The 23,521-nt window shown below is 45.2% G+C and overlaps 1 protein-coding gene across 3 annotated transcripts in view; it reads left to right on the plus strand.

The window, feature by feature from the left end:
- Positions 1-23,521, plus strand: part of BAG1 (BAG cochaperone 1) — a 148,683-nt gene that overhangs the window by 121,221 nt on the left and 3,941 nt on the right. For all 3 annotated transcript variants that reach the window (XM_077269543.1, XM_077269541.1, XM_077269540.1), the window contains exons 4-6: positions 11,273-11,386; positions 11,597-11,704; positions 23,029-23,091. In XM_077269543.1, coding sequence (XP_077125658.1) covers positions 11,273-11,386; positions 11,597-11,704; positions 23,029-23,091 — 285 coding nt within the window. The remainder of the gene's footprint in view (positions 1-11,272; positions 11,387-11,596; positions 11,705-23,028; positions 23,092-23,521) is intronic.

A 23,521-nucleotide genomic window follows, 5' to 3' on the forward strand; every position in this document is an offset into this window, starting at 1 on the left:
GTCTTAAAGGCGCATGTCCAGTATTCTCTGTTCTTAAAGGCGCATGTCCAGTATTCTCTGTTCTTAAAGGCGCATGTCCAATATTGTCTGGTCTTAAAGGCGCATGGCCAGTATTGTCTGGTCTTAAAGGCGCATGGCCAGTATTGTCTGGTCTTAAAGGCGCATGTCCAGTATTGTCTGGTCTTAAAGGCGCATGTCCAGTATTGTCTGGTCTTAAAGGCGCATGTCCAGTATTGTCTGGTCTTAAAGGCGCATATCCAGTATTCTCTGTTCTTAAAGGCGCATGTCCAGTATTGTCTGGTCTTAAAGGCGCATGTCCAGTATTCTCTGTTCTTAAAGGCGCATGGCCAGTATTGTCTGGTCTTAAAGGCGCATGTCCAGTATTGTCTGGTCTTAAAGGCGCATGTCCAGTATTGTCTGGTCTTAAAGGCGCATGTCCAGTATTGTCTGGTCTTAAAGGCGCATGTCCAGTATTGTCTGGTCTTAAAGGCGCATGTCCAGTATTCTCTGTTCTTAAAGGCGCATATCCAGTATTCTCTAAAGGCGCATGTCCAGTATTGTCTGGTCTTAAAGGCGCATGTCCAGTATTGTCTGGTCTTAAAGGCGCATGTCCAGTATTCTCTGTTCTGAAAGGCGCATGTCCAGTATTGTCTGGTCTTAAAGGCTCATGTCCAGTATTCTCTGTTCTTAAAGGCGCATGTCCAGTATTGTCTGGTCTTAAAGGCGCATGTCCAGTATTGTCTGGTCTTAAAGGCGCATGTCCAGTATTGTCTGGTCTTAAAGGCGCATGTCCAGAATTGTCTGGTCTTAAAGGCGCATGTCCAGTATTGTCTGGTCTTAACCCCTTCACGACCTTTGACGCATACGCTGCGTCATGAAAGTCGGTGCCAATGCGACCTATGACGCAGCGTATGCGTCATGGAATGATCGCGTCCCTGCAGATCGGGTGAAAGGGTTAACTCCGATTTTACCCGATCTGCAGAGACAGGGGGAGTGGTGCTTCAGCCCAGGGGGGGTGGCTTCACCCCCCCGTGGCTACGATCGCTCTGATTGGCTGTTGAAAGTGAAACTGCCAATCAGAGCGATTTGTAATATTTCACCTAAAAAACTGGTGAAATATTACAATCCAGCCATGGCCGATGCTGCAATATCATCGGCCATGGCTGGAAATACTCAAGTGCCCCCCCCCACACACACCCACCGATCGCCCCCCCAGTCCTCCGTTATGGGGTCCGGTCCCCTCCGTCCGCCTGCCGGCTCCCCCGTCCTCCTGTCCGCTCCCTCCTTGCTCAGATCCCCCCCCCCCTGTGCTCCGATCACCCCCCCCCCTGTGCTCCGATCCACCCCCCCACCACCCCTTCATACTTACCGATCCTCCCGGTGTCCGGCCGTCTCCTCGCTGGGCGCCGCCATCTTGGAAAATGGCGGGCGCATGCTCAGTGCGCCCACCGAATCTGCCAGTCGGCAGATTCCTTACAAGTACATTTTGATCGCTGTGGTAGGTTCTATCACAGCGATCAAAATAAAAAAAATAATAAATAACCCCCCCCCCTTTATCACCCCCATAGGGACAATAATAAAATAAAGAAAATTTTTTTTTTCTTTTTCCACTAGGGTTAGGGTTAGAACTAGGGTTAGAACTAGGGGTAGGGTTTAGGGGTAGGGTTAGGGTTACGGGTAGGGTTAGGGGTAGGGTTATGGCATGTGCACACAGAGCGGATCGGCCGCGGATCCGCAGCGGATCGGCAGCGGATCGGCCGCGGATCGGCGGCGGATCCGCGGCGGATCCGCAGCGGATCGGCCGCGGATCCACAGCGGATCGGCTGCGGATCCACAGCGGATCCGCCGCGGATCCGCCGCGGATCCCCAGCGGATCGGCCGCGGATCCACAGCGGATCGGCCGCGGATCCGCAGCGGATCGGCCGCGGATCCGCAGCTGATTGGCCACGGATCCGCAGCGGATTGGACGCTGCGAATTCGAAGCAGTTTTCCATCAGGTTTACAGTACCATGTACACCTAAGGAAAACCAAATCCGCTGTGCCCATGGTGCGGAAAATTCCGTGCAGAAACGCTGCGTTGTATTTTCCGCAGCATGTCAATTCTTTGTGCGGATTCCGCAGCGTTTTACACCTGTTCCTCAATAGGAATCCGCAGGTGAAATCCGCACAAAAAAACACTGGAAATCTGCTGTAAATCCGCAGGTAAAACGCAGTGCCTTTTACCTGCAGATTTTTCAAAAATCGTGCGGAAAAATCTCACACGAATCCGCAACGTGGGCACATAGCCTTAGGGTTAGGGTTGGAATTAGAGTTAGGGTTGGAATTAGGGCTAGGGTTTGAAATAGGGTTAAGATTAGGCTTGTGGTTAGGGTTACAGATAGGGTTAGGGGTGTGTTGGGGTTACAGTTGTGGTTAGGGTTGGGATTAGGGTTACGGTTGGGATTAGGGTTAGGATTAGGGTTGGAATTAGGGTTACGGGTGTGTTGCGGTTAGGGTTGTGGTTAGGGGTGTGTTGGGGTTAGGGTTGTGATTAGGGTTATGGCTACAGTTGGGATTAGGATTAGGGGTGTGTTGGGGTTAGTGTTGAAGTTAGAATTGAGGGGTTTCCACTGTTTAGGCACATCAGGGGTCTCCAAACGCAACATGGCGCCACCATTGATTCCAGTCAATCTTGCGTTCAAAAAGTCAAATGGTGCTCCCGCCCTTCCAAGCCCCGACGTGCGCCCAAACAGTGGTTTACCCCCACATTTGGGGTACCAGCGTACTCAGGACAAACTGGGCAACAACTGTTGGGGTCCAATTTCTCCTGTTACCCTTGCAAAAATAAAAAATTACTTGCTAAAACATAATTTTTGAGGAAAGAACAATTATTTTTTATTTTCACGGCTCTGCGTTATAAACTTCTGTGAAGCACTTGGGGGTTGAAAGTGCTCACCACACATCTAGATTAGTTCCTTGGGGGTCTAGTTTCCAAAATGGTCACTTGTGGGGTGTTTCTACTGTTTAGGCACATCAGGGGCTCTGCAAATGCAATGTGACGCCCGCAGACCATTCCATCAAAGTCTGCATTTCAAATGTCACTACTTCCCTTCCGAGCCCTGACGTGTGCCCAAACAGTGGTTTACCCCCACATATGGGGTATCAGCGTACTCACAACAAACTGGGCAACAAATATTGGGGTCCAAATTCTCCTGTTACCCTTGTGAAAATAAAAAATTGCTTGCTAAAACATCTTTTTTGAGGAAAGAAAAATGATTTTTTATTTTCACGGCTCTGCGTTGTAAACTTCTGTGAAGCACTTGGGGATTGAAAGTGCTCACCACACATCTAGATTAGTTCCTTGGGGGGTCTAGTTTCCAAAATGGGGTCACTTGTGGGGTGTTTCTACTGTTTAGGCACATCAGGGGCTCTGCAAATGCAATGTGACGCCCGCAGACCATTCCATCAAAGTCTGCATTTCAAATGTCACTACTTCCCTTCCGAGCCCTGACGTGTGCCCAAACAGTGGTTTACCCCCACATATGGGGTATCAGCGTACTCACAACAAACTGGGCAACAAATATTGGGGTCCAAATTCTCCTGTTACCCTTGTGAAAATAAAAAATTGCTTGCTAAAACATCTTTTTTGAGGAAAGAAAAATGATTTTTTATTTTCACGGCTCTGCGTTGTAAACTTCTGTGAAGCACTTGGGGATTGAAAGTGCTCACCACACATCTAGATTAGTTCCTTGGGGGGTCTAGTTTCCAAAATGGGGTCACTTGGGGGGGGTTTCTACTGTTTAGGCATATCAGGGGCTCTGCAAACGTAACATGATGCCCGCAGACCATTCCATCAAAGTCTGCATTCCAAAACGTCACTACTTCCCTTCCGAGCCCCGGCATGTGCCCAAACAGTGGTTTACCCCCACATATGGGGTATCAGCGTACTCAGGAGAAACTGGACAACAACTTTTGGGGTCCAATTTCTCCTGTTACTCTTGCAAAAATAAAAAATTCTGGGCTAAAAAAATATTTTTGAGGAAAGGAAACACGTTTATTATTTTCACGGCTCTGCGTTATAAACTTCTGTGAAGCACTTGGGGGTTCAAAGTGCTCACCACACATCTAGATTAGTTCCTTGGGAGGTCTAGTTTCCAAAATGGGGTCACTTGTGCTGGAGCTCCAATGTTTAGGCACACAGGGGCTCTCCAAACGCGACATGGTGTCCGCTAATGATTGGAGCTAATTTTCCATTCAAAAAGCCAAATGGCGTGCCTTCCCTTCCGAGCCCTGCCGTGCGCCCAAACAGTGGTTTACCCCCACATATGGGGTATCATCGTACTCAGGACAAACTGGACAACAACATTTGGGGTCCAATTTCTCCTATTATCCTTGGGAAAATAAAAAATTCTGGGCTAAAAATAATTTTTGAGGAAAGAAAAATTATTTTTTTATTTTCACGGCTCTGCGTTATAAACTTCTGTGAAGCACCTGGGGGTTGTAAGTGCTCACTATGCATCTAGATAAGTTCCTTGGGGGGTCTAGTTTCCAAAATGGGGTCACTTGTAGGGGAGCTCCAATGTTTAGGCACACAGGGGCTCTCCAAACGCGACATGGTGTCCGCTAACGATTGGAGCTAATTTTCCATTCAAGAAGTCAAATGGCACGCCTCCCCTTCCGAGCCTTGCCGTGCACCCAAACAGTGGTTTACCCCCACATATGAGGTATCGGCATACTCAGGAGAAATTGCCCAACAAATTTTAGGATCCATTTTATCCTGTTGCCCATGTGAAAATGAAAGAATTGAGGCTAAAAGAAATTTTGTGTGAAAAAAAAGTACTTTTTCATTTTTGCGGATCAATTTGTGAAGCACCTGGGGGTTTAAAGTGCTCACTATGCCTCTAGATGAGTTCCTTGGGGGGTCTACTTTCCAAAATGGGGTCACTTGTGGAGGAGCTCCAATGTTTAGGCACACAGGGGCTTTCCAAACGCGACATGGTGTCCGCTAACGATGGAGATAATTTTTCATTCAAAAAGTCAAATGGCGCTCCTTCCCTTCCGAGCCTTACCATGTGCCCAAACAGTGGTTTACCCCCACATGTGAGGTATTGGTGTACTCAGGAGAAATTGCCCAACAAAATTTAGGATCCATTTTATCCTGTTGCCCATGTGAAAATGAAAAAATTGAGGCTAAAATAATTTTTTTGTGAAAAAAAAGTACTTTTTCATTTTTACGGATCAATTTGTGAAGCACCTGGGGGTTTAAAGTGCTCACTATGCTTCTAGATAAGTTCCTTGGGGGGTCTAGTTTCCAAAATGGGGTCACTTGTGGGGGAGCTCCAATGTTTAGGCACACGGGGGCTCTCCAAACGCGACATGGTGTCCGCTAAAGATTGGAGCCAATTTTTCATTCAAAAAGTCAAATGGCGCTCCTTCCCTTCCGAGCCCTGCCGTGCGCCCAAACAGTGGTTTACCCCCACATATGAGGTATCAGCGTACTCAGGACAAATTGGACAACAACGTCCGTGGTCCAGTTTCTCCTTTTACCGCTGGGAAAATAAAAAAATTGTTGCTAAAAGATCATTTTTGTGACTAAAAAGTTAAATGTTCATTTTTTACTTCCATGTTGCTTCTGCTGCTGTGAAACACCTGAAGGGTTAATAAACTTCTTGAATGTGGTTTTGAGCACCTTGAGGGGTGCAGTTTTTAGAATGGTGTCACTTTTGGGTATTTTCAGCCATATAGAACCCTCAAAATGACTTCAAATGTGAGGTGGTCCCTAAAAAAAATGGTTTTGTAAATTTTGTTGTAAAAATGAGAAATCACTGGTCAAATTTTAACCCTTATAACTTCCTAGCAAAAAAAAAAATTGTTTCCAAAATTGTGCTGATGTAAAGTAGACATGTGGGAAACGTTATTTATTAACTATTTTGTGTCACATAACTCTCTGGTTTAACAGAATAAAAATTCAAAATGTGAAAATTGCGAAATTTTCAAATTTTTTGCCAAATTTCCATTTTTTTCACAAATAAACTCAGAAATTATTGACCTAAATTTACCACTAACATGAAGCCCAATATGTCACGAAAAAACAATCTCAGAATCGCTAGGATCCGTTGAAGCGTTCCGGAGTTATTACCTCTTAAAGGGACACTGGTCAGAATTGCAAAAAACGGCAAGGTCATTAAGGCCAAAATAGGCTGGGTCATGAAGGGGTTAAAGGCGCATGTCCAGTATTGTCTGGTCTTAAAGGCGCATGTCCAGTATTGTCTGGTCTTAAAGGCGCATGTCCAGTATTCTCTGTTCTTAAAGGCGCATGACCAGTATTCCCTGGTCTTAAAGGCACATGACCAGTATTCCCTGGTCTTAAAGGCGCATGACCAGTATTCCCTGGTCTTAAAGGCGAATGACCAGTATTCCCTGGTCTTAAGGGCGCATGATCAATCCGAGGAGCCCTCTGCCGCCAACCCCAGCTTATCCTCTAGTTCCCCTCAGTGGACTTCGTCACTGACCGCAATCCATGGTTCTCTGACCAAGAGATTAAATCCCCTCGGGTACTCTCTGTGGCCCGGAGTGCTCGCAGGACTGATATACATGGTCCCTATCCTACATGGGAGCCGTCGGCTAGCAGGGGCCGCAAGTATTCTAGAAACGTACAGGCGTCTTGAAACATACAGGCATCTAGAAAACGGAAGTTTTCGTTTCCTGCTCCCTCACCAATGATTTGATAACAACAAGGCTCTGATTATATGATTGGATATTGCCTGAACTTGCCAGAGCTTCAGAGACGAGTAACCAATCTCGGTACATTGACGAAGACTCTGGTTCTGCTCTAGACTACGCAGTGTCCCTCATAAGGAGTTCACTGGACAGAAGCCTCTACGTGGGATGCCATGCCTGGCCTGATTTTTAAGGGCGACGGGTCCTTTTAAAAGGCCCCGATCTCCCCACACCATCAACAGACGAGCACATGGAATGTCGCCTCCATGTTTCCTCTTCTGCATCCAGGCCTAACGCCAGACAACCTGTCCTGTCCTCCGGAAACCTGAACTCTGTGGATATACAGAGGCACCCTTTTTTGGCGTATGAGCACCCCCCTCTGCATCACCACTATTTAGCGGATGATGCAAGAAGGCGGACAATTCCTCTCCACTTCCCTGTTAAGAGGATGATGGATCGAGGGTTCCTAAGTTTTATTTCTGCACTGTCAAAAGAGAGCGGCGATGGCAAGAGACTATGACCTGCTGGATGCAGCCGCACATTCCGCCATGGGGTAGATTAACCGGGTAGAATCTCCTGTGGTATACCTACCAGTATCCCTACCTGATAGGTCATCAATTAAAAATACCACGGACTGTCAGATAGCAAATCTGGTTCGTCCCGTCTTGCGCCTTCGGGTTCAGCTCTCGATCTTCCCTAGCCGCCGCATGGATTGCTAGAGCAATGGTCTCCTGGCTGGAGACCTTATCTACCTTGATTCTCACCAGTAACAACTGGCCAATCAAATCTTTTGAGCGGGAGACTGACAAAGGATTGTTTAAGGATTGTCCAGCACAGTCTAGACTGACCCTGGACCTCAAACTTCTAACAACCTTTGACATGGTCCTCCTTCTTCGGATGGAGCTCCTCAGCTCAGTCCTTACTTCAACAGAACAAGGTGCAGTTTTTTTGTTTTTTTTTCGGCATCCATCGACACTCGGGATGCTTACCCTCTTTAAAAAATTCCTTCGCCTTTCCATCCGTGAACAGCATTTTCAAGTCACAACCTTGTCCTTCGGCCTTGCTTCCGCACCCAGAGTGTTCGCACAGGTCATGGCGGATGTCATGTTTTCTCTTGCACCCTAGAGGCGTGCTCGTCCTGCCCTGTTTGGTCGACTGTCTAGCCGCCCTTCCAGGACTACGCTGAGTCGTCTAGATCACTTGCGATACCCTCTCACCTGGACTGGCAGCTACACTTAAACAAATTCTCCTCATTTCCAGCCCAGCAGATATCCTTTTTGAGGATAACCCTGCACACTTCTAGAAGGCTGGTAATTCTCCCTCGAGACAAGGTCATGGCCCTTCAACAGGGATCTCGCGCAAGGAGAGTTCTGAGGGCTTGATTACTCTCCCCCTCATTTCATTCGATTTGCTAGGAGAGTTCTGAGGAAAAATGGTGACGACAATGGAAGCGGTTTCCTTCGCTCCGCTCTTTTTCAGCAAGTCAAAAAGACTTTCAGGCGATAGTCTCTGAGCTCCTTCTTCATCCAGGGCCTTTCTCCTGGTTCAATGGTTATTAGTAACTACCAATGCCAGTCTTCCTCTCCCTATCATTGCTCTGGAGATCCGAACGGTAGTCCTACAGCAGGTCCACTGCCTTCTGGCGGGTCACCCTATCCAAATTCAATTGGATAATGCCACGGCAGTGCCATAAGTCAATCATCTAGCAGGTACCCATGGCCAGGCGCCATGACCGAGATACCTCACATTCTATGATGGGCCGAGATCTATCATTCAGTGATCTCGGCAGTATATATCCCAGGAGTAGAACTCTGGACGGCAAACAAATTCAGCCATCAGGGTTCCGCCTCAAGTCAGTGGGAACTTCCCCCCCGAGGTCTTCCATCAGATCTGCCTTCACTGGAGCTCTCCACTTGTAGGTCGGATGACGTCCAGACCGAATGCCAATGTACTCGTGTTCGTGGTTCGGCCTCGAGATCCAAGAGCCATCGCACTCCATGCTCTGGTTCTGCCGTGGTACCAGTTTCCATAACTCTCCTTCCACTACTTCTGAAAGCCTTTCGGAAGCAGAAAGGGGCCCCAGCGATCCTCCGAGATTCGCATTGACTACGTCAGTTTTTTTGTTTGCGGAGCTAGTATCATCCCGCCTTATCGCAGCAAAACTGCAATTAGGGACTTTCTCACAGGAAGTTTTCACACGTAGTTCTTCCCTATCGCATACCGTTAGGTCATTGGGACCTTAATGATCCTAGGAGTCTTACAGTAGACTTCTTTTCATCCGAGCAGACTTTACTATCAGGGAAAGTCGCCCTTTTTTCTCTGCGATATCCTCACTATGACGAGTCTTTGGAGCTAGCTGTTCTGCTCTTTCAGGTTTTTTTCCCTTATTACCTTCAAGGCAAGGTTGTCCTCAGGCCATCCCCTTCACTTCTTACCAAGGTGGTAATGTATTACCACTGTTATGAGGGCATAGATCTTCCCTCATCTCTTTCGGCACCAGTCCACAAAGTGGAACGAGTTCCCCATATTCTGGACGAAGTGAGTGCTCTGAGTAGGTACGTCTCGAGGACGGCGTCCTTCCGACGGTTGGACTCTTTATTTGGGCTTCCTGACGGTAGAGGAAGGCTTCCTGACGTTTTCAGGAAGGGTTTAGCCATTTCATCGGCCATGCTAACATGGTGAATCCGTTTCACCATCCAGGAGTCCTTCCATGCTAGATGTCAGCCTATCTCCCTGTCTGTCGAGGGTTCTAGGCACCAGGCGTCGGCAAGGCACGCCTGCAAGCTTGCGGATTCGTCCAGTCCGCATGCATTGTTGAAGCACTATAATTTCCACACTTCCACAGATGTGAGTCTGGGCAGGCGGACTCTGCAGGCCGCAGTGGCGCACTTGTAAGTAGCGGTTACACGGCCTGATCTGATGTTGTCCCCACCCAGGGACTGCTTTGGGACGTCCCATGGTCTGTGTCCCCCAATGAGGCGAAGGAGAAATAGGGACTTTTGTGTACTCACCGTAAAATCCTTTTCCCCGAGCCATTCATTGGGGGACACAGCTCCCTCCCTATTATTAGTTGTACTTGTTTTTATCATTTGATATGTTATACTCTCATATAATGTGACATGCTATACGCTTATATGTTGTTATTGATCTCCTACTGCTTTTGCACCGAACTGGTTAGCTGGGAGCCAGCAGGAGGGTGTATACTGCAGGGGAGGAGCTAACTTTCTTTGTATTACTTAGTGTCAGCCTCCTGGTGGCAGCAGCATACACCCATGGTCTGTGTCCCCCAATGAATGGCTCGGAGAAAAGGATTTTACGGTGAGTACACAAAAATCCCTATATTAAGTATTTTGCGTGACGTATCTCTGTGATTTAAGGGCATAAAAATTCAAAGTTGGGAAATTGTGAAATTTTCAAAATTTTTGCCAAATTTCCATTTTTTTCACAAATAAACACAAGTTATATCGAATAAATGTTACCACTAACATGAAGTACAATATCTCACGAGAAAACAATGTCAGAATCGCCAAGATCCGTTGAAGCGTTCCAGAGTTATAACCTCATAAAGGGACAGTGGTCAGAATTGTAAAAATTGGCCCGGTCATTAACGTGCAAACCACCCTCGGGGCTTAAGGGGTTAATAGTTTAGATAGGTCAAATGTAGTGACAGATTCCCTTTAAATTTGTAAAAAATATTTTCACGATAAATTATTTTCAGCCTGTAATAGAAACAAAAGTGAACTTTCATGTAATTAAAGGTAATCTTTCATGAGTATTTTGTTCCTCAAACTATTAACATGTTCCTTGCGCTTCCATGCTGATTAAATCCATACCTTGATTGACATCTTAAGAAATCTAGCATTTAAAATCCTATGTAAATGAGTCACAAGTGCTTTGGGGGGACATTGCACTTACAGCTCTCCTGCCTGCCCTTTCTCTCCCTATTCCCCCCCAACTGTTGTCTGACTGACAGGTCACTGTTGTTTCAGTGACTTGCCTCCCATGACAGCAACACTTCTTCTCTGCTGGTCATATCTGTGACCCTTTTTTCCTCAGATGGGAGGGCACATGCGCAGATTGATACACTGGGTCTAGAAACGTTATGAAGACGTGACTGCTCATGTTTTGCCCTTGGCACTGATGGCGCTTGTGAGAGATCTCAGTCAGGGCAGACATGTCATTGAAACAAGAGTGACTTGTCAGTCACGGGAGACTGGTGGCGGGCAGGGAATAGGATGTGAGGGCACGTGAGCTTCATGTGGTGTATCACCCCCGGAACACTTGTGGCTCATTTGCATATGATTTTAAACACTGGATTTCTCATAGATGGAAAAACAGATTTCTGCAATCAAGGTATGGATTTAATCAGCATAACCGCCTTGTAATCATCCCATTTTCTACTTGCAGGAAGCAAACAAACATTACATATGAGGCCTTGTTGAATGTTTGGGATGTTAAATGTCGTTTATTGTGTATTTATGATGGTATTTGTCCACTCCGAACCCCACACACAGCTAATTTCATGTTGTGATGTAGTCTTTTCTTCTTTTCTTATTATACTTATGATCAACAGAACTATCCAGAGGAAGAATCTGAATTAAAGAAGCTAAAGGATTTGGAAAAATCTGTTGAGCAAATCGCAACCAAACTAGAAGATGTTAGCAAGGAGCTATCTGGCATACAGAAGGTTATGTGTCCACCTACCGTATATATTAACATTTCTAGCTTTACCAGAACCATGTGCTGGGTGCTAAGCATAAGACATGTATTTAATCAGCAGAATTAGTATTAGTTTGTTAAATTGGGAGATTCCGAGTAATTATAAAATAGGCTGTTTGTTTTTTACATTTTTCAAATTCTAGAAAAGCCTTCCAAAATATTTTAATTTGTTCTATAGGGTTTTCTTAGTAAAAGTCTTCAAGTGGAAGCACTTGGCAAACTCGACAAAAGGATAAAGACAACTGTGGAGCAGTTCATGAAAGTCCTGGAACAGATGGATTCAATGGTAAGACATAGAATCATAGAATGTTCGAGTTGGAAAGGACCTCCAGGGTTATTCTGTCCAACCCCCTGCTCAATGCAGAATTCACTAAACCATCTCAGGCAGATGTCTGTTCAGCCTCTGAAGACTTAAATTGAAGGAGAGCTCACAACCTCTTGTGGCAGCCTGTACCGCTCATTGATAACCCTTCTCTGTCAAAATGTTTTTTCTAATATCTTATCTGTATCTTCTCCCTTTCAGTTTCATTCCATTGCTTCTAGTGTTTCCATGTGCAAATGAGAGTAATGATGATCAAACTACACTGTGACATCCCTGTTTGGGTTAAAGGGGATTTATATGACTTTTTAAACCTAAAGAAAAAAAAATGTGCATAAGCCTTAACAGGCAGGTACCGGGCTGTTGAGGTCCCGGCGCCTTTCTGCGCTGATACAGAGTGGTCACAAGCCGCTCCTGCTGGCTATTCAGCTGCTCCATGTGAACAGTTCAGGGCTGCTCTGTCGATGGAGCGCGATTGCCGACTTCATTCTGACAGCCTGCTGCTTCAGTTAGTCAGCACGGAGCCAGCTGTCAATCAGTATGACATCAGAAGTCCTGCCCTGTCAAAGCAGAGCGGAAAAGAAGCTACCAATCTTTTAACATGACAGCAGAAGCAACTGAATCGCTGGCAGGAGCAGTCTGAGACTGCTCTGTGAAGGCAAAGAACAGTGCTGAAAACAACAGGCAGGTAGGTTGGAACTACCTGCCTGTTACTGCTTAAGCACAATTTTTTTGCAAAGTCCCAGCTATCCCCTTTAACAGCTAATTAACAATTTGAAGCTGTCACAGTCTATCCCCCTTCATTGTTTACTGACAACAATTCCTTGCTTTACAGCTTTGTCACATTTTATAGTCATCCTGGTTCTAAACTTGATAGTCCTATCATAAGAATAGACCTTTAGAATTAATTTGTAAGTGGTTTTTGACTTTCAGCACCTCTACTGATGAGCTGATTGGATGAGCTGCAACTGATAGATATACACTGTGTGCAGAACTATTAGGCAAGTTGTATTTTGATCACATGATACTTTTTATACATGTTGTCCTACTCCAAGCTGTTCAGGCTTGAGAGCCAACTACCAATTAAGTAAATCAGGTGTTGTGCATCTCTGTAATGAGGAGCGGTGTTGTCTTATTACATAATCATCCTAAATAAGGTGTGTTTAATTATTAGGCAACGTCCTTTCCTTTGGCAAAATGGGTCAGAAGAGAGATTTGATGGGCTCTGAAAAGTCCAAAATTGTGATATGTCTTGCAGAGAGAGGCAGCAGTCTTGAAATTGCCAAACTTGAAGCGTAATCACCAATCAAGCTTTCATGGCAAATAGCCAACAGGGTCGCAAGAAGCTTGTTGGGCAAAAAAGGCACAAAATAACTCCATAAATTGAGGAAAATCAAGCATGAAGCTGCCAAGATGACATTTGCCACCAGTTTTGCCATATTTCAGAGCTGCAACGTTACTGGAGTAACAAAAAGCACAAGGTGTGCGATACTCCGGGACATGGCCAAAGTAAGGAAGGCTGAAAAACGACCACCTTTGAACAAGAAACCTAAGATAAAACGTCAAGACTGGGCCAAGAAATATCTTAAGACTGACTTTTCAAAGGTTTTATGGACTGATGAAATGAGTGACTCTTAATGGGCCAGATGGATGGGCCAGAGGCTGGATCAGTAAAGGGCAGAGAGCTCCACTGCGACTCAGTCGCCAGCAAGGAGGGGTACTGGTATGGGCTGGTATCATCAAAGATGAACTTGTGGGACCTTTTTGAGTTGAGGATGGAGTGAAGCTCAACTCCCAGACCTACTGCCAGTTTCTGGAAGACTACTTCTTCAAGCAGTGGTACAGGAAGATGTCAGTATCGTTCAACAAAAACATGATTTTCATGCAGGACAATGCTCCATCACATGCCTCCAACTACTCCACAGCAAGGCTGGCCAGTAAAGGGCTCAAAGAAGAAAAAATAATGACATGGCCCCCTTGTCCACCTGATCTGAACCCCATAGAGATCCTGCGGTCCCTCATAAAATGTGAGATCTACAGGGAGGGAAAACAGTACACCTCTCGGAACAGTGTGTGGGAGGCTGTGGTGGCTGCTGCACGCAATATTGGTCGTAAACAGATCAAGCAACTGACAGAATCTATGGATGGAAGGCTGTTGAGTGTCCGCATACAGAAAGGTGGCTATATTGGTCACTAATTTTTTGGGGTTTTATTTTTGCATGTCAGAAATGTTTATTTCTAAATTTTGTGCAGTTATATTGGTTTACCTGGTGAAAATAAACAAGTGAGATGGGAATATATTTGGTTTTTATTAAGTTGCCTAATAATTCTCCACAGTAATAGTTACCTGCACAAGCAGATATCCTCCTAAGATAGCCAAATCTAAAAAAAAATCACTCCAACTTTCAAAAATATTAAGCTTTGATATGTATGAGTCTTTTGGGTTGATTGAGAACATAGTTGTTGATCAATAATAAAAATAATTCTCTAAAATACAACTTGCCTAAAAATTCAGCACACAGTGTATTCTGCTATTGTCAGATCTGGCGAAAATATGGCAGTTTTGTTCCCACATTATACTTTCATAATCTCTCATCTGAAATGTAGTTTTGTGGGAATAACTTTTTTTTTTTCCTAACACCACGACAGCACCATACGAGAGGGGATCCACCCACCATCAGGACAGGAACCTACATGATAAAAAGGGGCGGTCCCCCTCGCCTCCTCAGTTTGAGTTCCTTTCCTAGATGGGAACAGACAGGTTGAAGATCTTACCCAGGTCCATCAGCCTCTGCTGCGGTGTCTGTGGGAACGGCAGAGACGGGGGCACTGGAAGCAGCGTCGGGGGGTGTCCTGCACGCAGACTCCTCGTCAGCTGGGCACATGGATGTTGTGATCCCAGGGTCCGTGGAATGCAGCGCTGGTGATCCCGGCATCTCATCCAGGAGCGGAAGGCAAAGCGCTTGTGACCCGGAAGTGGATCACAGGTACTTCCGGGGAGGAGGCGTGGCTGGCCTTCTTAGGACGGAGCCAATGCTGCGGAGAGCGTGCAGCAAGATGTCCTCTGTGGGGGACGCAGAGCACCTACAGGTGGAGGTGCCCGAGCAGCACAGGAAAAGCAGCGGTAGCAGCCGCTCAAGAAGCGGCAGCGGTGTGGTACAGGGGCGACAGCACTCGAGTGCCCCAGCGTCATGCGGTGATTCACCTCCTCCGGAACCGGTACTCTATTGAACAGCTTTGGGTGAGTGTGTGATGTGCACCTAGTAGCTGAATTGTCACGTTTTTGTGCTTTGTTGTAGGTTAAAAAAGCAACCAAAACTAAACACAAGCCGTGTGCTTTATGCACAGTACCTTTGCCAGACAGCCATGTTAAAAAGCTTTGTCAGGCTTGTATATGCCAAACTTTAGAGGAAGAGGCTCCCCTCCATACTTCTGACTTAAGAGCTGTTACCAGGGAAGAGATTAAATGCTCCCTTAAAAGCACACGGCATGGAAAACCTAGTGTTGGCTTAACTTCAGATTCCAGCCCATCTTTAGGAGATCAACGGGATGAATGTTCAGTATCCTCATCACCATCCTCCTCAGATGACGAGGGTAGACCATGCTTCCCTGTAGAGAATATGGACATATTAGTTAAAGCGGTTCACAGGACCATGGGGATCGCAGATAATAAGGAACCCAGATCAACCCAAGACATAATGTTTGTGGATCTGTTAGAAAAATCGTAAATCATTTTCAGTTGTTGAGACAGTTAAGGATCTTATTAGACATGAATGGGATAAACAAGGTAAGAGGTTCTTGCCATCATCCGCAAAAAGGAGATACCCCTTTGGTGACGAAGTACTAGCTGAATGGATAAAGGTCCCTAAGGTGGACGCAGCTGTGGCTTCCACATCAAAGTCAGCCGCTCTACCCCTAGAAGATGTAGGCCTTCTTAAAGATCCATCTGACAGGAAGGCTGACATGTTCTTGAAGAAGGTTTGGGAGTCGTCATCTGGAGCCTTTAAACCTGCAATCGCTAGCACCTGCACTGCCAGATCTGTTATGGTCTGGGTGGGTCAGCTGGAGGAGCAGCTAAAAGCTAAGATCCCTATAGACAAACTGCTTGATTCTCTATCTCAGATTCGTGAAGGTGTAGCGTATCTGGCGGATGCGTCAGTAGACTCTTTAAAACTAGCAGCCAGATCATCAGGCCTCTCGAATGCTGCCCGGGGGGCACTCTGGCTTAAGACCTGGAAGGATGATGCTCAAGCTAGGGCAAAATTGTGTACAATTCCATGCAGGGGTGAGTACTTATTTGGCCCCGTGCTGGATGATATCCTTGCGAAGGCTGAGGGTAGAAAGAAGGGATTTCCTAAAGTGTTTAATCCTACTTTCAGAAATACCTTAATGAGACGTATGCCCTTCCGGAAGACTTATTCAGACCGGGATTGGGAACCGGCAGAGCCAAAGAAGAAAGGTGCATACTTCAGTGGCTCTTCATCATCAAGACGTAGACGCATCTACCAATAAAACAGGCCTCCCTGTGGGGGGTAGATTAAAATATTTTTTTGACAAATGGGCCAAGATAACGTCCAATAGTTGGATCTTGGGTATAGTTGCATCAGGGCTAAAATTGGAATTTCAGAATGTACCTCCGAACTTCTATGTATCGACAGCTCTTAATTCTCCAGATCAACAGCAGGCCCTAGAAAGGGAAATTCAGCAGTTGAGGGAGAAGGAAGTTATTGTCGAAGTACCAAAGGATCAAGAAAAGGAGGGGTTTTATTCTCCTTTATTTTTAATTTCCAAGCCTGATGGATCTTTTAGGACCATCATTAACTTGCGGAAATAGAATAAATTTCTACAATATCATGCCTTTAAGATGGAGTCCATTAAGTCGGCAACTAAACTTCTATTTCCCAGGTGTTAAATGACAGTGCTGGATCTAAAGGATGCGTACTACCATCTACCCATTTACAAGGATCACCAGCAGTACCTCAGAGTGGCTGTGCGGCTAAACGATCAGGTCAGGCACTTTCAGTTTACGGCAATGCCATTTGGGCTGTCTATGGCCCCAAGAGTATTTACTAAAATTATTTTAGAGGTAATGGCCTTTATCAGGGAACGGGATACCCTGGTTATACCCTACTTGGACTTTTTCCTAATAGTTGGAAATTCAGTTATCCAATGTAGAGCCCGCCTAAACTGTATAATATCATCTCTGCAGGACCTTGGTTGGGTGATCAATCTAAAGAAATCAAAGCTAGAACCCTCAATGCACCCGATTATCCTCGGCATTCTTGTAGACTCAGAAGAGCAATTATGTTTCCTACCGGAGGACAAAAAACTAAGGATTATTCACAAGATCATGGCAGTAAGAAGAAATCCAAATCTAACTTTAAGAAAGGCAATGTCCTTACTAGGGTCATTGACATCATGCATACCGGCCGTTCGGTGGGCTCAATCCCACACTCGTGTGTTACAGTCCAAGATCCTCGAGGCAGACAGGAAACTTCAAGGTCGCCTAAGTGGAAGACTCAGATTGTCAGCCGCCACTCTTCGACCTGAAGTGGTGCCTGGACATTTGTCAAAAGCGGTGCAGTGGGGAATAAAACCGGACTACACAGTCACGACCAATGCCAGCCCAGTAGGATAGGGAGCTGTTAAATATGCTTATTTTGCACTTTTTTTTAATCAAGACTATTCACCAGGTGCGTTACTCTTAAAGTGAACCTGTCACCCCCCCAGGCGTTTTTAACTAAAAGAGCCACCTTGTGCAGCAGTAATGCTGCATTCTGACAAGGTGGCTCTTTTAGTTCTGGGTGCTGTAACTGCAGAAATAATCAGTTTTGTAATTCGTCCCACATACCTTCAGTCAAGGAGGCAGGCCTTTCCCCCCTGCTGCAGACGCCACACAGCCGTCACCCAAATCTTCTTGGCGCCGGGCGCCGCCTCCTCACCGCTGTTTTGAAATGAGCCGGCGCCTGCGCTCTTTTCTCCTGCCTTGGGCAGGCGCAGTGAGCGCTGCCCGTCTGTCCTCATATGCAGTCCAGCTGACCGCGCCTGTGCGGACGCCCTGCCTGTGAATCCCAGCCCCGCAATGTTAAATCAGAAGACACTGCGGGGCTGGGATTCACAGGCAGGGCGTCCGCACAGGCGCAGTATGCTGGACTGCATATGAGGACAGACTGGCAGCGATCACTGCGCCTGCCCAAGGCAGGAGAAAAGCGCGCAGGCGCCGGCTCATTTCAAAACAGCGGTGAGGAGGCGGCGCCCGGCACCAAGAAGATTTGAGTGACTGCTGTGTGGCGTCTGCAGCAGGGGGGAAAGGCCTGCCTCCTTGACTGAAGAAAAGGTATGTGGGACTAATTACAAAACTGATTATTTCGGCAGTTACAGCACCCAGAACTAAAAGAGCCACCTTGTCAGAATGCAGCATTACTGCTGCACAAGGTGGCTCTTTTAGTTAAAAACGCCTGGGGAGGGGGGGGTGACAGGTTCCCTTTAAAGAAAAAATTTAATGATATTCTCATAAAAAATGTAGTGGTTTATTGAATTGTCCACAGAAAAACCACATTGCAGCAAAACATAAAAATAGATGAAATAGTTACGAACAGATTGTCCATTTGTTCCTATCAGCGCTTGTTCCTCATAGTTTCTGAAATGGAATAGAAGTCATATTTCTTTCATGGAGAAAAATCATGGCTATCAGCTGTTCCTTTCTTCTGTGACTTGTCCGACGTCCATGGAGAATGATGGTGAAGGCAGGAGGTGACAGCCCCCACGTGACGACCCCACACCCTCCTTAGAGACGTTATTTATATGTCCCACAGACCACGTGTTCTCTCTATATGGTGTTAACTTATACTCTGAGCTACATATACAGTAATAGCTTTTTGTAATGTCAGCAAGAAGCAATGTGTTCTGTACTGAACACATTCAGAATAAGAATAATTCAATTAATAATTAATATTTAACAGGAGCTCACATGGGGAACGTTCTGGCCCAAGGGAGGTGGTCAGTCCTAGAAGCCCAAGGTTCTTCAAATTTAAAGGAACTCACAGCAGTCAAATTTGCACTCCTTCAGTTTCTACCTTCCCTGTGGGGTTCACATGTACGGGTACAGACCGACAACATGACAGTGGTAGCCTACCTCAACCATCAGGGCGGGACAAGATCAGAATCTCTGATGTCCACCACTGCAGACATACTCATCTTAGCCGAGACTCACTTACTTTCTCTATCAGCACTCCACATAAGAGGGGAACACAATGTGGAAGCAGATTATCTCAGCCGTCATTGCCTACGCCAGGGGGAATGGTCTCTAGACCGACAAATATTCAAACAGTTAGTCAGTTTGTGGGGTTTGCCGGTTATAGATCTGTTTGCCACTAGGAGAAACAGGCAGGTCGGGAAGTTTGCATCGCTTCAGACCATTCATAGTAGACTCCCTTCAAGTTCGTTGGGGTTTTTCCCTAGCGTATGCTTTTCTCCCAGTGTGCTTGATTCTTCTAGTTCTCAGGAAGATCAGGGAGGAGAAGGCGAGGGCAGTTCTAATCGCCCCCTTCTGGCCCAAGAGGCCATGGTTTTCTCTACTCAGAGCAATGTCAGTAAGCAATGTCAGTAACCGACCCTTGGGTATTGCCCTCGAGCTCGGAGCTTCTTTCTCAAGGTCCATTCTGTCATCCCAATGTGGAGGGCCTCCATTTGACGGCGTGGAATTTGAGAGGGAGTTACTAAGGCGGAGAGGATTTTCAGAGGCCTTGATTTCTACCTTGTTAGGTAGCCGGAAGGAGGTCACTACTAAAATTTATTCTAAAGCCTGGAAAAAGTTTCTAATGTTCCATCAACATCCCCTAACAGATCATGTTCCGATTCCAGCAATTCTGGAATTCTTGCAGAAGGGCCGAGAATTGGGGTTGGCAGTGACTACTTTTAGAGTTCAAGTGTCAGCTTTATGAGCTTTATATAACAGCAACGAGGCGGGAAATAGCCTAAATTTATTAAGGCTACTGAACGTAGTAACCCAGTTCATATTGCTAGATTGCCGCCATGTGATTTGAACTTGGTGTTAGATGCATTAACACAGCCTCCCTTTGAGCCGTTAGGTTCTGCCTCAATTAAGGTTCTGACCCTAAAGACATCCCTTCTGTTAGCCTTAACTTCTGGTAGACAGGTCGGTGATATCCAGGCGTTATCAGTGGACCCTCCCTATCTAATGGTCTTTCAAGATAAAATTGTTTTGAAGCCAGACCCAGCATATTTACCAAAGGTAGCTTCTAGATTCCATAGAAGCCAGGAAATATATTTGCCATCCTTTTATGATAATCCAGTTACAGCAGAAGAACAGAAGTGTCATACTCTAGATGTTAGAAGAGCAGTATTAGAGTATCTAGATAAGACACAAAGCTGGTGGCAGAGTAGGGCTCTGTTTGTTTGTTTCTTTCCAGACTCAGAGGAGGGGTTCGAGTGTCACAAAGAATTCTATCGCCAGATGAATCAGAGATGCGATATGTCTTGCCTATTCCGCCAAGGGGGAAACGCCACCAAAAGGCATCAAAGCTCACTCCACTCGAGCTATGGCTTCATCCTGGGCGGAGAAAGCGGATGTCTCCATTGACATAATTTGTAAGGCAGCAATGTGGTCATCTCCTTCCACCTTTTATAAGCACTACCGTCTTGATCTATCATCCAATTCCAGCGTAGACTTTGGGCGATCAGTACTTAGTGCTGTGGTCCCTCCCAGGTGAATAGTCTCTGAAAGTCTCTCGCAGGGTGCTGTCGTGGCGATAGGATAACCGGTTGTTACTTACTGATAATAGGATTTTTACAGAGTCCACGACAGCACCCGCACATTCCCCCCCGTAATTAATCACTGGATTCCTGCACTCTATTGGAAGGTGTGCTTTTTAGATTTCACTCTGTAGGGGTGATGGTACTTAGTATTGTTTAAGTGGAAATTATCTTGTACTAATTCGACGGCGGTGTCCCTTATACTCTGAAACACAAGCTGAGGAGGTGAGGGTGACCACCCCTTTTTAACCTGTAGGTTCCTGTCCTGATGGTGGGCGGATCCCCTCTCGTAGGGTGCTGTCGTGGACTCTGTAAAATCCTATTACCGGTAAGTAACAACCGTTTTTTTTTACTACATCAGTCTGTGCTGGGTTAAAATTATTTAAAAAAACCTGTCAGTACCCCTTCATGGGTCCAACATGGCCTCCTCAATAATGCTCCGGTCTTTGTCTCTGGCTGCAGCGGTAGCGTAACAACTTCAGAGCACATATCCGTTGCAACCAATCACTGAGTTCGGTGGTTTCTGCTTTGGCATAATCACTGAGCTTAGCGATTGGCTGCAGTGGTGATTTGCGCTGTAGTCATGGATGTAAGCAGCAATATACATGAAATAATATATTTTCAGTCTTTTACTTCCAGTTGGTCCTGCATCACCTCATGTTCCCCTCTTGTTTTCAGTTTACAATGGCTGCAGACATCACAGCCACATGACAACTCCTTAACCCCGTTCTGACATTGGGCGTAATAGTACGCCGATGGCAGACTCCACCTGTTTGGTACTGGCTCCGGCGCTGAGCCCGCACCTTTCCGGGCACATGAGAGCTGATCTATACAGCTGACGTGCCCTCAACAGCTGCGGGTGGAATCGCAATCCACCCGCGGTTGTTGACAAGTTAAATGCCATTGTCAATGTCTCTCAGCAACATTTAACTCGCGCTTACAGTAAGCACGTCACTAGTCACCCATCGTTGACCCCGTCACATGATCGTGGGTCACCAATGGGTTGGCATGACAAGCGGAGGTCTGTAGCAAACCTCTGGTTGTCATTGTCAGATTGCTGAGAGTGCCGCCCCGTGGTCGACACTTATAGCAAGTGAGCATTTCTGCTACACACAGGCGATCTGATTCGATGATCAGATCGCCTGTGTTTAGCAAAGGAGATCAAAGTACTGCAGCTTCTAGTCTCCCATGGAGAGACTATTGAAGCATGTAAGAAGTAAAAAAAAAATAAAATTTTAAATATAAAAAAAACCACATAAGTTCACCGGATAGCAGTGATCACAAAAAAAAATCAAATCAGATTTTCTATTCATTTCTCTCTCCTCTGATATGATCTAGTGTATACCAGAGGAGAGAAAAATGGGGTCCCTCTACAACAAGAGATTTTTCCTATTGGTTCATTTTGATTATAGTGATAGACCCCATCACGGTGATCAAAATAAAAAATAGCAAATCAAACCCCCCTTTGTCAACCCCTTCTTTAGATAAAAACAATAAAATTAAAAATTTTTTTTTTTTTGTTAGGGGTATGTTGGGGTTATAGCTGTGTTAGGGATGGAGTTGGAATTGGGGGGGTGGTTCTTGAATGTGGTTTTGCGCAGCTTCATGGGTGCGGTTTTTAGAATTGTCACTTTTGGTTATTTTCTGTTATATAGACCCCCCAAAGTCACTTCAAATGTGAGGTGGTCCCTAAAAAAAATAGTTTTGTAAATTTTGTTGGAAAAAATGAGAAATCGCTGGTCAAGTAACCCTTATAACTTCCTAAAAAAATTGTTTCCAAAATTAAGGGCACAAAAATTAAAAGTTTGAAAATTGCAACATTTTCTAAATTTTTGCCAAATTTCAGTTTTTTTCATAAATAAACACAAGTCATATCAAAGAAATGTTACCACTAACATGAAGTACAATATGTCGTGAAAAAACAGTCTAATAACCAGTGAGGTGTGTATATACTGACAGACCAGGTGACACTGAGATTGCAAACTGGTGGACTACTTTTCACTCAGTATGTGACTTATCAAGATAATTGGGGTGAATACATATGCACATGCCAAATTTTTACTTATTTGATCCCGTAAGTTTGATTTATGCCTATATTTTTCTCACTTCACCAACTTAGACTATTTAGTGCTGATGCATCACACACAAATCGAATTGCAAAAATATTTAAACACAGGTGAGTAATGTAACAAAATAGATATAAAACCAAAGGGGTGAATATTTTTGCAAGTCATTGTACCTTTTAAAAATAGTTTACAATTTAAGTGTATGTTATTCAGTGCAATTTTATATTCCCCTTAAATGGAACAGAGCAAAATTGTGACACATTCCCTGGTATTTTAGCTGTGAAATGGCCTGTAACGTGTAATTACATGCTTGTCTTTGTTTTGTAATAAATGTGTGATTTATGTCATTTAATTTAAGCTAGTTTTTTAATTTAATGTTCTTCTTTTCTTTTTGACTGCTAAGAAAATTGCTAATTTTAAAGTAATAATAATTAATGTGTTGCCTCTCAGACTATGCCAGAAAATTTCAGTGACTCTAGGATGAAAAGAAAAGGGCTGGTAAAAAAGGTTCAGGTAAGAAACAAAAAAGTCCTCGCAATTGATCTAGCAACAGATGACCAGGAAACTGGCGTAAATGAATGCAATCTTTCCTTAATAGACCATTTTTTATCCATTTTTCCTGGTGGCTCATGGCAGCACGGCACAATTGTCATGGCCAGCTTGGAACTCAGATCGTTAATACATAGTGGCTACAAGCCAGATGGGGCCTCATTACTGTCAATTTAATCTACTTTAGTTTGCATCAGTTTTATAATGGATTCATTTTCTACTTGAATTTCGTGTCTGTTCCATGAACAGAGAAATGTAATATAAAATACAGGTGTGTCTTGTGCATAGAAAAGAAAAAGTCAGTTGGCATTTATACACTCACAGTTCTAAAATGGGAACATTACTTGAAAACACCAGCAGTTATAATGAGGCTTATCACATCACTGAATATAGT

Source organism: Ranitomeya variabilis, chromosome 6, assembly GCF_051348905.1.
Source record: "Ranitomeya variabilis isolate aRanVar5 chromosome 6, aRanVar5.hap1, whole genome shotgun sequence".
Lineage (NCBI taxonomy): Eukaryota > Metazoa > Chordata > Amphibia > Anura > Dendrobatidae > Ranitomeya > Ranitomeya variabilis.